This window comes from Oculina patagonica, chromosome 11, assembly GCF_052425735.1.
Source record: "Oculina patagonica isolate OP01 chromosome 11, crgOcupat, whole genome shotgun sequence".
Taxonomy (NCBI): domain Eukaryota; kingdom Metazoa; phylum Cnidaria; class Anthozoa; order Scleractinia; family Oculinidae; genus Oculina; species Oculina patagonica.
In genome coordinates, this window is record NC_135768.1 from 4,474,471 (window position 1) to 4,487,675 (window position 13,205).

Consider the following 13,205-nt stretch of genomic DNA (forward strand, 5'->3'; position numbering starts at 1 on the left):
GGCTGCCAGGTGGTTGAAGGACATCATTAAGTCTGAATACCCGTAAGTTAAAAGCATCGCTCGAAGAACTGAGGGATGTTCCTGCCTTTGTTTTGTACAACAGCGCTGTTTAGCGCTCCAGAACAACGTTGCACAAACCAAGGTAGCTTTGAGCCTGGCAGAATAAAAGCCTAAAACGAGAGTTTCTTGCCGGGAACTTTGTCAACGCGAGTTTTGCAGTGTCCGCTTGGATGCTGCCGCGACAAAGTTGCCGAGAAGTGACTTATAAGATATTTGTGAGTACCCGGAGCGCTACCTCCCATCGCAAATTTGTTTTTGCTACCTTATTAATTATGCATGTATGGATCGATCAAAAAGTGCTTGCGATCTTGTCTTGATTACGCGCGCAGGGTCTTGTGTGATGTAATAATGTAAGGATTGGAGATGGGAGAGCAAACAGCACTTTACTGAAAGCAAAAGCAAGATGTAATTGGAAAACCAGCAGAATGTGATTTTGCTGAGCACGCTCGCCATGCCATTTACTTGGCGTTCCTTAAATCGGATCAACGGCGCGTGTGTCACAGAAGTTGAGTGTTGTGCAGGCGCTTTATCGAGAAAACTTATCAAAAAAGTGTTGCCCCAAACAACAAAAAACAGCTAACCGCAAGCAGACTGCAGTGAAAGCTAACCGCAAGCAAACTGGAGTGAAAGCTTACGGCAAGAAAAGCGCAATCTTAGGGTTAAGGCCGACTCGGATCTTATATTTTGTTTATATTAAGTATTGTTTACTTTTGTAGGGGGTAAATAATAATTTTTCCTGTCTTGTTGTTTTTTTTTGGCAATTTTCAGGTATCTCCTCAAGCCAGACCTCATGTGTCGAACTGATCGGCAGTTTGATCCATTCACTGAAACAGTTATTGATGGAATGGTAGCTGCTTCAGTAAAAGTCAAGGTGAATGTGACTTCTACTTCTTCATTTGGTAACGCTAAGTTGCCATTATAAACATGTGATCTATAATAAGGCCATTTAAGTGACATAGAGAAAACAAACTGATAGACATAGGCATAGAAAAGAGTACCATAAAGCTCATTTAATGCAGAAGAACTCTTATTCTCCTAGTGATCAAATCTATCAAATTTGATTTCAACCAACCAACCCAACCCAATCCACTACACCCCACCCCACCAACTTAACCAACCAACCCACCTCAGTCAGTCAGTCAGTCAGTCAGTCAGTCAGTCAGTCAGTCAGTCAGTCAGTCAGTCTGACAATCAACCAGTCAGGCAGTCAGTCAGTCGGTCAGTCAGTCAGTCAAACAATCAATAGACCCTTTGCATAAATGGCGCCCAAATTTGCATAACAATACTTTGTACATCGTTAGCCTCATGTGGATGTTACAGACAAAGGATTTTTTACGTTAATGTGAGGCTTAGGATGTATCTGTATTGTTATTCAAATGCGGACGCCATTTATGCAAAGCGTCTATAGGGGTGACAATTGGTACAAAAATAATAAACTTGTGGCGGTTTGAGAAGCGAGAAGACTAATTGATTGACATCATTTTAGGTGATTTCAGGACAGTTTTTGTCTGACAAAAAGATAAATACGTGTGTGGAGGTGGACATGTATGGCCTTCCAACTGACACGCTACGCAAGAAATACAAGACTAAATATGTTCAAAATAATGGAATGGATCCAGTTTATGAGGAGGATGTATTTGTCTTCAGACGGGTAAGAAAGGACAGATAAAGACGTGCAGTACCTTTGTCGCATGCACCTCTCGTAGCACAGGCTGCTTGCATCATCTTAAAATTGCATACAATTTTCTTCCTGGGTATTACATCATCTGATGCTGTAATTGTTGTAGGAGTTTTCAGAACCCTACAACATTTTTGATGTTATATGAGACATTATGGAAGTTGCAAGCAAGTTGTCAAGTTGAAGCAATTTGTGTTGTCAACTTGTTTGTGAGTTCAACACACTGGATAGAGTTGTACTGTCCAAGTCTGCTCCTAAAACTGTTCAGTCCTAAATGGTTGAGAACTAAGAAACTTATTTTTTTCCATATCACTAGGTTGTCTTTCCAGAACTTGCTCTCTTGAGATTCGGTGTTGTGGATGACAACGATAAACTGATTGCTCAGCGAGTTGTTCCATTAGATGGCTTACAATCTGGTAAGTAAGTAATGTTTTGGACGGGTGAGGATGAAAATCCAACCATATTCTGTTGAGGGGGGAGAGTCTCCCTGTATAAGATGTTTTGGTGTATACCCTCCCCCCTCAAAATCCCCCTTCTCTTCCCCCTTCTATGGATGCGGTGTGTCAGCTAACATGAATTGTGAATTTTAGTAGCTTGGTTGTATCCAGTCAGAACTGAAATAGCATGGAAAACATGTTACATATTACATGTTAAAGGATTATGTAAGATCTTTAAAAGTGGAATTATTTGATTGCATCTCTTTGTGCCCTACTGAGCATAAAAATGAAGAAAGTATATCTGTCAACAACAGTGCTGAAATAGTAATTTTTATGAGTTGATCATCAGTGATCTTTACATTACTTTGTTTTATAGGTTTTCGTCACATTTCCCTGAGAACAGAACACAACATGCCACTGCCATTGGCAACACTATTTTGTCAAATTTCGCTCAAGACCTACATTCCAGAGAGATTTACAGGTTAGTATAAATTTCATTAGCTATGTACTCCATTTATCTACACTGTGGTAATGACACCTTATTTAAAAGCTTTTTTATTAACTTGGATTTTGGTCTTCTTTTTTGATGAATAGCCATTGTCGATGAACTCTCAGAGCCCATAAAGTACCAGTCTGCTGTCGACAAGCGAGCAGCACAAATGGTTGTGTTTGGAATTGATGAGGTACGTAAATTTTGTCTTATTTTTTGTGCCTCTATGAAGCCCAAGGTGATGCAGAAGAACATTTAACAACTCTGTTGATAATAAGCTCACAATATTGTCAAAATATTGTTAAAAACGGTGTAGCGCCTTCAGGTGATCTCATAATAAAATCAAAGTTGTGTTTCTGTGCTAATTTTAATTCATCAGTGGAATATTGCCGTTGAAGTCCGCACACACCATTTTATTTGAATGTGACAACATTCAGTACACTTGCGGTGACTGAGTCCATTTAAATAAAACTCAAGTCAATGGTTGTGCCACACGGTTGCAGAGTTTGGCAGTTAAAAATCAGGGGGTCCTTCCCACTGTGTCTTTCTCTGATGTCCCTAAGACCTGATTGTACAACTGATGATTGTACAACAGAGACCATCATGTCATCTGTTGTGTGACAAGTCTAGGAGAAATGTTTTGCGACAGGCAGGTCAGCTTTCCTCTCGACAGAACTCTGTTAAGCTTGACTATCTTTGTTTCCAACAGTTCTGTACAATATTTGATTTTTTTTTTTTTTTTTTTTGCAGGAAGAGGATAACAGTTTGATTCCTTCGTTCCTGAAGATGTCCCCATCTTCTAATTCAATAACTAAAATGAAGGCTCCCTCCTCCACATCCATCAGCAGTGTCGGCATCTCTCCGGCTCCATCGTCACGGACACGAGAGTCTGTTGTGACGCTAAATTACAGCGGTGCAAGATCGTCATCAGAGCTTACTCTGATCGAGAGCAATGTGCCCAAGAAACGTAAGTCAATAAGTGTTATTTATGTTTATCATTTTACTATGAAAACTAAAGTGGGAAGTTCAGTGGCCTCATGGCTAGTGCACTAGACTCCAGATCGAGTGGTCTGATTTCGAGCCCTGGCCAGGTTCATTGTGTTGTGCTCTTGGGCAAGACACTTACTCTCTTCGCACCTCAAACTAACAGGTCTAAAGAAATTCCCAAAAATTGTCTGGTTAACTTGCAATAGATTTTATGAGTTTAACACTTTTGACTGTTTATTCTTTCATACCTTTCCATGTTTAGATGACTTCAAATTTTCTCCAGTTATTGTGGAAGAATTAAAGAAAGACAAGGTAACTGCAGATTACGCAAACGTACTATAAACCTTACTAACTGACAAGCTGCCATAGGCATGCGATTTCAGACAATGTTCAGTCTTACTAGTTTGATTAGTGCCAGTAATAGTGATTTTCTCTTCCAATTGCAGACATTTTTAAAGGTCTTTAAACGGCATCAGAAGGAAAATGAAACTCTTTTGAAGAGGTACACGAAGGTAAGTCGGATTTAAACTATCGTGTTTTTGACATCTGACAACTCAATCTGACTAGCTTAAGGTGGCTTAATACAGTTTTGAGGGGGAAAGAAACAGTAATAAGAGAAAGAAAGAACATTCCTGAATATTTTAAAAAAAGAGTTAAAAGTTGGGCTCACTTACCCCCTCAAAACTGTATTAAGCCACCTTAAGGTGTCAAATGTAAAAAAGTGCTTCATTGCAGTAGTTACAATGCTGTCTTATATTAAGTAAAAAATGTCATTTTTATCTGATCTGTGCATGAAAATCTCTTTCTTTAAATATGTATGGAGTGGCAGGGTGAGTTGAAATATTGTTGAATGACTCCTCCTGCCTTCAAAACTAGAATTCCCTTCCCCTTATTTGCATATTGCATTTTCTTGTGTTCTTTTTTCGCCCAACTTGAGAGATGCATAAAAGTTGACCTGGAGACTTCCATGCTGATGATTTATCTCTACCAAGTTCTGTGTGGCTCTGATTGACTGTAACTTGGGCCCAAAACTAAGAATCAGAGACACTATACAGATCTCTGTAGAGCTGAGTCATCAGTGTGGAATTTTTGAGTTGAATCTCATTTTTGAAGGGTCGTCACAAAGTGTGAGGCAGCGAGGCATGCGATCCATTCAGGTTAGCCTAAGGCCCTGTCCACACTGACCCTGGTAAATTTGAAAACGCATCTTTTTTCTCCGGTTAGGCCAACCTTCCACACTGAAACAGTGTTTTCGGTCACCGAAAACGGAGCTTTTCAAAAACGCTCACCAATGAGCGTTTGGACTTGGAGCGTGAAATAGTGTATTTTTATATTTTATTGTAAATAATTTTAGAGGGCCACTGGTTTGTTAGTATTTTTTATGTTATTTTAGTGCTACCCTTGTTAAATAAAGACTTTACTTTTACTTTTACTTACTAATGAAGCGTATCGTTTTCAAATTTACCCGGGTTAATGTGGACGGAAAACATTTTACGCGGCGTTTTCAAATTTCTCCGTTTTCAAATTTACCCGGGTCAGTGTGGATGGGGCCTAAATAGCACTTTGGTTCTAAGCCTAAATGGCACTCCGTTCACAAAGTGCGTAGCAGAGAGGTATTCGATCCATTTCAGTCATATAAATAGCACTTTGGTTAGCCTAACTGGCACTCCGGTTAACCAACAGTTATCTTAGGTAGCTTGCGGTTAGCCTTTTTATTTGGAGTAAGGATTTCTGCATCGCATGCCTTGCTGCCTTATCTTGCATGCCTTCCTGCCTCGCAAATTTGTAAGACTCTGAATCTCAGATGTTTTTTGAGCAGGGAAAGGATTTATTGATTGCAAAAAGAGAGACGTCCATTAACTGAGGCTAGTGTGTCATAAGAGAATTTTTGTTGTATACTTTAGGAGCGTTTGGCCATGCAGAGAGTTCATACTGGACAACTGGAAAAGCTTATTACAAACTATGAGAAGATTAAAACCACAGCTATTAAAACATTTGAGCGTGCTGTCAAGAGATGCGGGTAAGTGGTACTAACGTCACTGTAAGTTATGGATGTAAGGGAGCATCAGAAATGTTCACTATTTTCTTTCCACATTCGATCAGTGTACTTCATTCTTGTCCTCCAGGGTTGGATTTCAGTTTTGTAACTTTTTAGTGAGGTATCCTGTCCTTTGGTTTTTATGTCAACTTATCTCAAACTCCACAAAACATAAGCAGTGAAAACACTTTCATACAAGAGAAATTGAACCATTGAACGACTTTTAATCCCTTTTTTTAATTGGCTTTCGAACAACCTAGTCATGGCTTTATTTAACAAGCTTAATGTGAGCAGATTATTGCCTGTAGCTGGTTCAAGCTAAGAGAAATGGAGATAACTACAGTTCCTGACTCCTTCATGGGCAGTACATTTAGCAGTGTATACTTTTCACACAGTTATACAGCCCTATATATACATTGTTTCAAAATGACGCTTTTTTGAAACTGCACTGATTCAGAGGTAGCTTAGTGTTACTGATGAAAAGGTATACTGTGCTTGTGTTTCAGAGAAGACAGATCAGAAGAATTGCGAAAAGTTCACGAGAGCAAGATGCTTTATCTCAACAAAACACAAACTGACAAGGTAAAGGCAACATAAATAATCATTTCATGTAAATTGACTCTCCTGTCTGATTTGTCATATACTGTGAAATCAGTAAAATTCTCCCTACTGACTGCTATATATTGTAAAGTTCCAATTATGAGCCTCTGTCTCCCTCTAAGTGCCACTGTCCCCTGATAATAAGCCCATTCAAGGAGAAGCCTACTGAAAAAGCCTTGTGTACTCCACTGGAAATTTCAGTCCAGCCCATACTTTAAAAAATTTTAGCTTTTGAGACCCCCCCACCCCCTTGGAATTTCCAATGACCTTCCGCGGTGTGGGTATGGATATTTTCTGGAACTGCACATTGTCCAAATGTTTTCAGTTAATCCTCTTTGCTAAAACAGATCAATTTTGGAAATTATTATTTTCAGGCCAAGGAAAAGTTAACAAGTCAAACGGATGAGTGGATAAATATGATCAACAGACAAGTTGAGGAAGAGATTGGTGTCTATGAACAACAGGCTGAGTTGGTAAGAATATCTATGGGTTCATTACAGGGTTTTAAAGTGGAAAGAATTTTCATAGGCTATGTTTACACAGGATGGGTTCCATACGGAACTAAATGGACCTGGTCCAAAAATAGGCCTTCTGTTTACATGGAACTGTTCTGGCACCGGTCGAGATCAGATCCAGTTTTGGATCTGTCTCTACTCAGATAAGGACGATAAACCGCTGGCCCCGTCTCTTGCATTTTCAGTGTTATGGTCAGCAGGGGACGTAAAAGAACCCACACACTTATGGTAAAGAGTAGGGCATGGAGTTCCCAGTGTTGTGGTCTGGTCGTTGCCCATCATGCTGTGTACTGTAGAAGCGCTTGGAGATATTAGCTGTACAAGCTACTCTGAGATCCGAGGGTAAATGAACAAGTGTGATGTGATGTGATGTCTGGATCTGTTTCTGACTGGTTCCAAAAACAACCAGTGACGTACCAGGTGTTTACATGGTTTCCGTGTAAACGGAAGCTGATCTAGCTGGTCCGATTTGGTTCGGAACAGTTCCAGTCTGGTCCTGTATAAACATAGCTTTATTTTTATCACTTGTCTGCTTAATTATGGTAAGGGAAAATTAAAAAAGGTCTTGGTTAATGTGATTTCTCAATTTCCACAGCAACTGGAGACTTTGAAGAAAGTGATGGATTCAGCTCACGAGGCTCAAATTAAAGAGGTTGGAGCAAGGCATGAAAAGTAAGGATAATTTACTGTAGCTGTTAAGGTAATTCCCTAGATATAGAATTGCTCATAGATTTCCAACCAAACTTTGCCAGTTGGTTGTTTACCTTAAGAGAAGTTAAATTTTGAAATAAAAAAGGAGGGTCACCGTATTGGTGTAGGAGCAGGAAGACCTTGTATTTACCATATAATTCCTTATATTTCCTTTGCGAGTACTGGCAAAGTATACGTTTTTGGTGATAATGTATTATTCTGCCATAGAAATTGATCTGTATTCGTTTTAGGGAAAGAATTTGATCGCAACTTTCGAACTAAGAGGAAAAAATGATAGGTCACCGAACTCGTTTACGAGAAAATGATGATTTCTCTCTCGCGCGAGCCAAGCCGCACAGAAAAAAGCCACCATTTTGTTTATGTGCGCGCGCTAATTACGCATAAAATTCTGCGCAGTAAGGATGCGCAATGCAATACTAGGGAATCACCTTAAAAGTTAGTTTTAAGTAATTATATTATGTAGTATTGGAAGCATGACATTCGTGCAAAGGACTGCAGGTATGTCACCCAATGTGTGCAAAGGGCTACAGCTACACACTCCTTTGCACGTATTGCATGCCTATTGTGCGAGGTATTACATTATGCTCCTGATAAAATGTTTGTCGGGGGGATGTCATATGAAAAGGATGAAGATGGTCAATTGAAAATTCAAATAATAAACCCTTAAAGGAGACCAATCTGGGCATGGTTTTCTTTTTTGATTAGTTTTCTCACTCCATTCTTTCCATGGATGATCAGTCTAGACAACCAACAGAGTATGACTCACAGCATTTTTTATTTCTTCCCATGCAATCGGCCTTAATGAGACCTTGATAGCTAAGAACATTGACTGCACATTCTATCCTGAACAACCTAAGTGAGACTAACCACAGTAATTTACATCCCTATGGAAGATGGCAAGCATCCCTGTCCCTTTCATTATGAGAGCCCTCCTCAAGCAGTCGGTTGCTCTAAAGATGAATACCTGTGAAGGTTTATCCAAGTTGGTGAAATAAAGGTGTCTCATTTAATGTTTTGTTCGTCAATAGGGAAAACAGTGAGATAACAAAGAAACAGACGAAACAGTCAATGGAATCTGCTAAAGCTCTAGCACTGGACAAATCTATCCAGTCTAAAGAAGAGAGAGACAGGTTAATTACGTCATGATTATAATGTATTTAACATCTGTGAATAAAACCCTTAAGTACAATGTTGTTCTAGCTTTTAGTCTGTGGATGAACCCTAAAATGTGGCCATTTAAATGAAAGCTTTTGAGTAGTACTTTTGTGCGGTACTGTTGATTATGCTGTAAAAGGTAGTTTTAACTTTTAAGTCAGTGGATGAAACCCTAGCGTGTGACCATTTAAATGAAAGCTATTGAGGAGTACTTTCATGTGGTACTGTGGATAATTCCTAGAGTGAATGTTTAAGCGGACTGGGTGCTTTTTGCATTTCTCAAGTTAAAGTTTTTTGAAAGTCATCAGGTTTGTTCTTTGGCATTCTTAGGATGTCTTCTTTGCATTTGTTTTCTCTCCCCCCCCCCCCCTCCAAAAAAAAAAAAAAAAAAAACACAATGGGCTAATTCTGTTCATGTTATGTATTTCCAGGAGACAGAGAGAGCTTGATAAGCAAAATCTTAAACAATTTGTTGATGAAAGGCAGAGGGTGAGTAGCATATCATTGTCTGCTTTATGGCATTTGTTGTGAAGATTTTAAACTTACAGATATACTTGATGTGTTGTGATGTATTTTATTTAAATAGTTGTCGAACAGGCAAGAGAGAGAACTGGAAGAACTTAAAAATCAGCACAAAGAGGAGAAAAAGAATTTGGAAGTTGAATTTCAGAAGGTAGGAATTATAATTTGTTTTTGTTATTAATGATTATTATTTTGGAGTGGCAACTCTCACCAGTCAGTTATACAAACATGTAAATTTGCCAGACTGCTTGCATTGATCCAGAGTGATCCTGTGTGACCAAACTTTTGATTTAAATGGATCTTCTGATTTCTTTATGAGGCACAGTGACCTAATGGCTACCATTTATAAAATAAAAAAAAGTAAAGTAGTATCGTTTTTTCCCCTTTTCATTTATTTTCTTCTTGTTTTTCGATCCTTTAGACTTAATGTAAGTAGTGTTAGTTTCTTCTCCTGCTCAGCCTCAATAAATTATAATTTCATTTTAGTAATGTAAGTAACTGTCCCGTAAGTAATGTAAGTAATCAATTTGTAAGTAGTCTTTTTTTTTTTTTTTTTCCCTGTAAGTAATGTAAGTAACGGTCCCGTAAGTAGTGCAAGTAATCGTTTAGTAAGTAGTCTTTCTTTTTTCTGTAAGTAATGTATGTAACTGTACCGTGAGTAGAGGTAATGTAAGTAATCAATTTGTAAATAAGCTTTTTCTTTTTTTGTGTGTGTGTGTTGCAATTAAATTAATAAAAAATAAAAAAAAATAAAATAATGGCTACCATTTGGACTTTCCCTCAAGCATTCTGGGTTTGAGCACTAGCCACGATCATTGTGAAGACCCTTTAGTCTTACAGTTCCTCTAAGGAGTACAAATGGGAACTGGTGGCCTGCTTACAGTGCTAGATAGGGCAGCCTGACACATGCAGACTTAAAGAAACTGTGTCACAGATTTTAGACAAATTTAAGCAAGGAAATGTCCACCAAATTTGGTTATATAAAAATATCCGCTTATAAAACAGTGAAGGAACATTTCAATAAGACAGCAAATACGAAAAAAAAGTTTGGATGGTTAAAAGTGAAGCAGATTGAAGCAGATTACAATATGGGTTTTTGAAATACTGTTAATAAAATAAACTTAACTCTGCTGTGACACAGTCCCTTTGACCTTTTCATATTTGTTTGCCTGCTTCTTAGGTTATGTCAGAGTACATGGATGAAATCAAGACGAATGGTGAAAAGTCAAGGAAAGCTATTCATACTGCCTTTCAGACAATTTTGCCGACCCACTGAAGAGCCTTTCATCCTAAAGTAACACTTTGTACATTAATGTGATGTATATATATTAACTACTGCTGGCAGTAAAAAAAGTTTTGTATAAAATATGCAGGGGGTAGGCCAGTTTGCTAAACAAGGAAACAAGTTCTTGCGTTTTAATCAGTTCAGAACCGTATTTATAAAACAGGAATATATTACAAAGTATTATATTGGTTTAGAGCTATGAAACGTACATCAAGCTATGTGGATGTTGTCAGCTCATGTGAAAGGTTAAAACATCAATAGGCTAGTTTCGAATTACGCTCTACTGAACCTAAACAAAGGAGTGAAGTCAAGGTTGAGGGAAATAAAACAAAAGAAAATTCAAATTATTCCCCTGAACCTCGACTTAATTCCTTTGTTTGTGATCGATCAGTGGAGCGTAATTTGAAAACAGCCTATTAGCAGACTGCGTAATAAGTATGCATAATTATTTTAATTATGATAAATAAGTCAGAGTATCATATACTCCTGGTTGTCGTAAGGTAATTTATTTTTAAACTCTGAATGTCAACTTACAAACTCTTGTTACTGGTTTCTGTGCATGGCCGTTTTATACTGTTTCCCAAATTTAGATTTTATATCTTCTGGGTTATTTTGCTCAATCCAACTAAAGAAACTTGGCATTTAAACCCATACTTGACAATCCACTACTGCCCTCATTTTTTTCTCCTGGAAAGGTACCAGTAACTCTCAAAGAATGTCACATTTGATAGTGTTAGATAGATACTATAAAGTTTTGAAAGAAACAGCCCTCCAAAATGACCCACCAAATAATGATGAAATTTTGTTTTTAGCTGATCCTGAAAGAATGACCCCAAAATTCAATGAAACAGTCAAAATAACAAGTTAAGCATTGATGTATTTGTTTCAGATAACCCTTAATGTAAAGGCAAAGTATTACTTTGTTTTGATGTTATATGAATTCTTTGAATCATTGAAGATTTATTTTGTTCCCCTTCTTTATTTATTAAAAACATTTTCATTTAATTAAGATGGCTCAGCCCACATGATACACGTTTTAGCTAACCAGAATTAAAAGGACTATGTCTTGGAGATTTCGCAAATGTTTGATCTAAACTGTTCTGAAATTAGTGGTAGGCAACTAAACCCTAAATAAACATTATCTCTGAACATCTAAAGGAATATATAACCTTAATTTGTAGATAGAAATCAAGCTACCGCTATAAATATCGATATTTCGAAGATGCGCGGAAACAATTTGAAAACGTTTGCCTAACTTTTTCAAATTGCAATCCGTTTCCATGTGAGCCATCCACAGCCAAAGATGCTCGTTAACAGTTTCAGTGCCCTAATATAGCAATTTTTAATAAAAATGGACTATTATTTTTAGGTTTCCTGCGACACAAATATAAATTTTGGCAGCTCAAAAATCAGTTAAAATCTGTGACATAGTCCCTTTAATGACCCCCACCCCCCATTCAAATGTCACACCCCTCTAAATATAACAACAGGAACTAGCTGCTAAATCCAAAAGTTACGAGGGTAGCTCCTTTTGGAACTCTACAGTATATGCTTTAAATGTAGTTAGTGAAACAAAAACATCCAGATATTTTGATATCAAAATGAACAGTAGTGTTATTAACCTTAACCTCTTACGAGTACAAAGTAAGAATTTTAAAAATCTTTTAAATTTTTACTTAGAAAAAATATACCGGTACTAATGAACTGATGATGATTCAAGGACTGCTATGTAGTTTGTAAATAATAGTTTGGTGCTTATTGTGTCATCAAAAGTTAAAATTTATTAGATTAGATATATTAAATATATTGCTAAATCATTCAATTTAGATATATATTGCCAAAGGAGATGTATATATTTGTTTACCAAAGAAATCGTGTTTTACCAGAACATATTGATCGACTTCATTATATTTAAAACTATTCGATGTTGACAGAAAATAACTGAAGAACGTGGTCATAAAACTGAATTGGTCATTAGGCAGGCCAGGGTTTGTACTGTGATCTTGTAAGCGAAAATAAAAATTGATTGTGGTCTCACTTTTCAAAGTATCAAGGTTCTTTATGGGTATCTTTTTTTATACTGCATTGTTTTTCACCAAACGTCCGGAATTTCTACTTTGCAACTACATTGTCACTTTTTCAGAGGCATTTTCTTGATCACTATCGCAACTAAAAATACACCCTGATTCTCCATCAAAACCTCCTTTTACTTTTTCTCATAAACATGCTCATAGAGGCTCTGTTTACATTTTATGACAATCTCTGACTGACTGCCATTTTTTGCATTTTTGTTAGAAAACTAAAAAAAAAATGCTCGCTGATTCTTGTCTCCAAGTTCATGTTTTGGTCTTGTCCCCAGTTCATTTCATTATTTTAAAAGGCAAAATCCTGTTAGTTTGATTCACAATAGGTATCAAGCTTGCGTTATAACCATAGACATTGTGTTGAACACTTGAAAGTTAGCACAGAATTGACTGCTCAAACAAAGTAAGGGGTGGTGAATGGTCATTCAAGAAATATGCATCAACCAGAATTTTAGTCAAATTTCACAGGTCTCACCATCTCTGAGTATATTTCTTTTCTAAGGCTAAGAATTAGTCTAGGGCTTGCAGAAAAGATTTTTATAATAGTCTTGCTGTCTCACAAAGTCTTGAATTTACTATTCACCATTAGTAAAAAGTAAAGCTGCAGAGCTTTCTTGACAAGAATCCATCTTGGATGGTTTGA

At 37.3% G+C, this 13,205-nt stretch overlaps 1 protein-coding gene across 1 annotated transcript in view; it reads left to right on the forward strand.

Annotated features, from left to right (window-relative positions):
• The window catches only part of LOC144630636 (1-phosphatidylinositol 4,5-bisphosphate phosphodiesterase beta-4-like), a 31,546-nt gene extending 20,302 nt beyond the window's left edge, over positions 1-11,244 (forward strand). The window contains 16 exon segments of the mRNA XM_078489009.1: positions 829-931; positions 1,547-1,711; positions 2,055-2,154; positions 2,552-2,656; positions 2,770-2,858; positions 3,416-3,632; positions 3,915-3,964; positions 4,099-4,164; positions 5,557-5,672; positions 6,197-6,272; positions 6,665-6,763; positions 7,401-7,477; positions 8,545-8,646; positions 9,103-9,160; positions 9,258-9,344; positions 10,374-11,244. Of these exon segments, the coding sequence (XP_078345135.1) occupies positions 829-931; positions 1,547-1,711; positions 2,055-2,154; positions 2,552-2,656; positions 2,770-2,858; positions 3,416-3,632; positions 3,915-3,964; positions 4,099-4,164; positions 5,557-5,672; positions 6,197-6,272; positions 6,665-6,763; positions 7,401-7,477; positions 8,545-8,646; positions 9,103-9,160; positions 9,258-9,344; positions 10,374-10,469 (1,606 nt within the window). The 3' untranslated portion in view covers positions 10,470-11,244.
• The last annotated feature ends 1,961 nt before the right edge of the window (positions 11,245-13,205 follow it).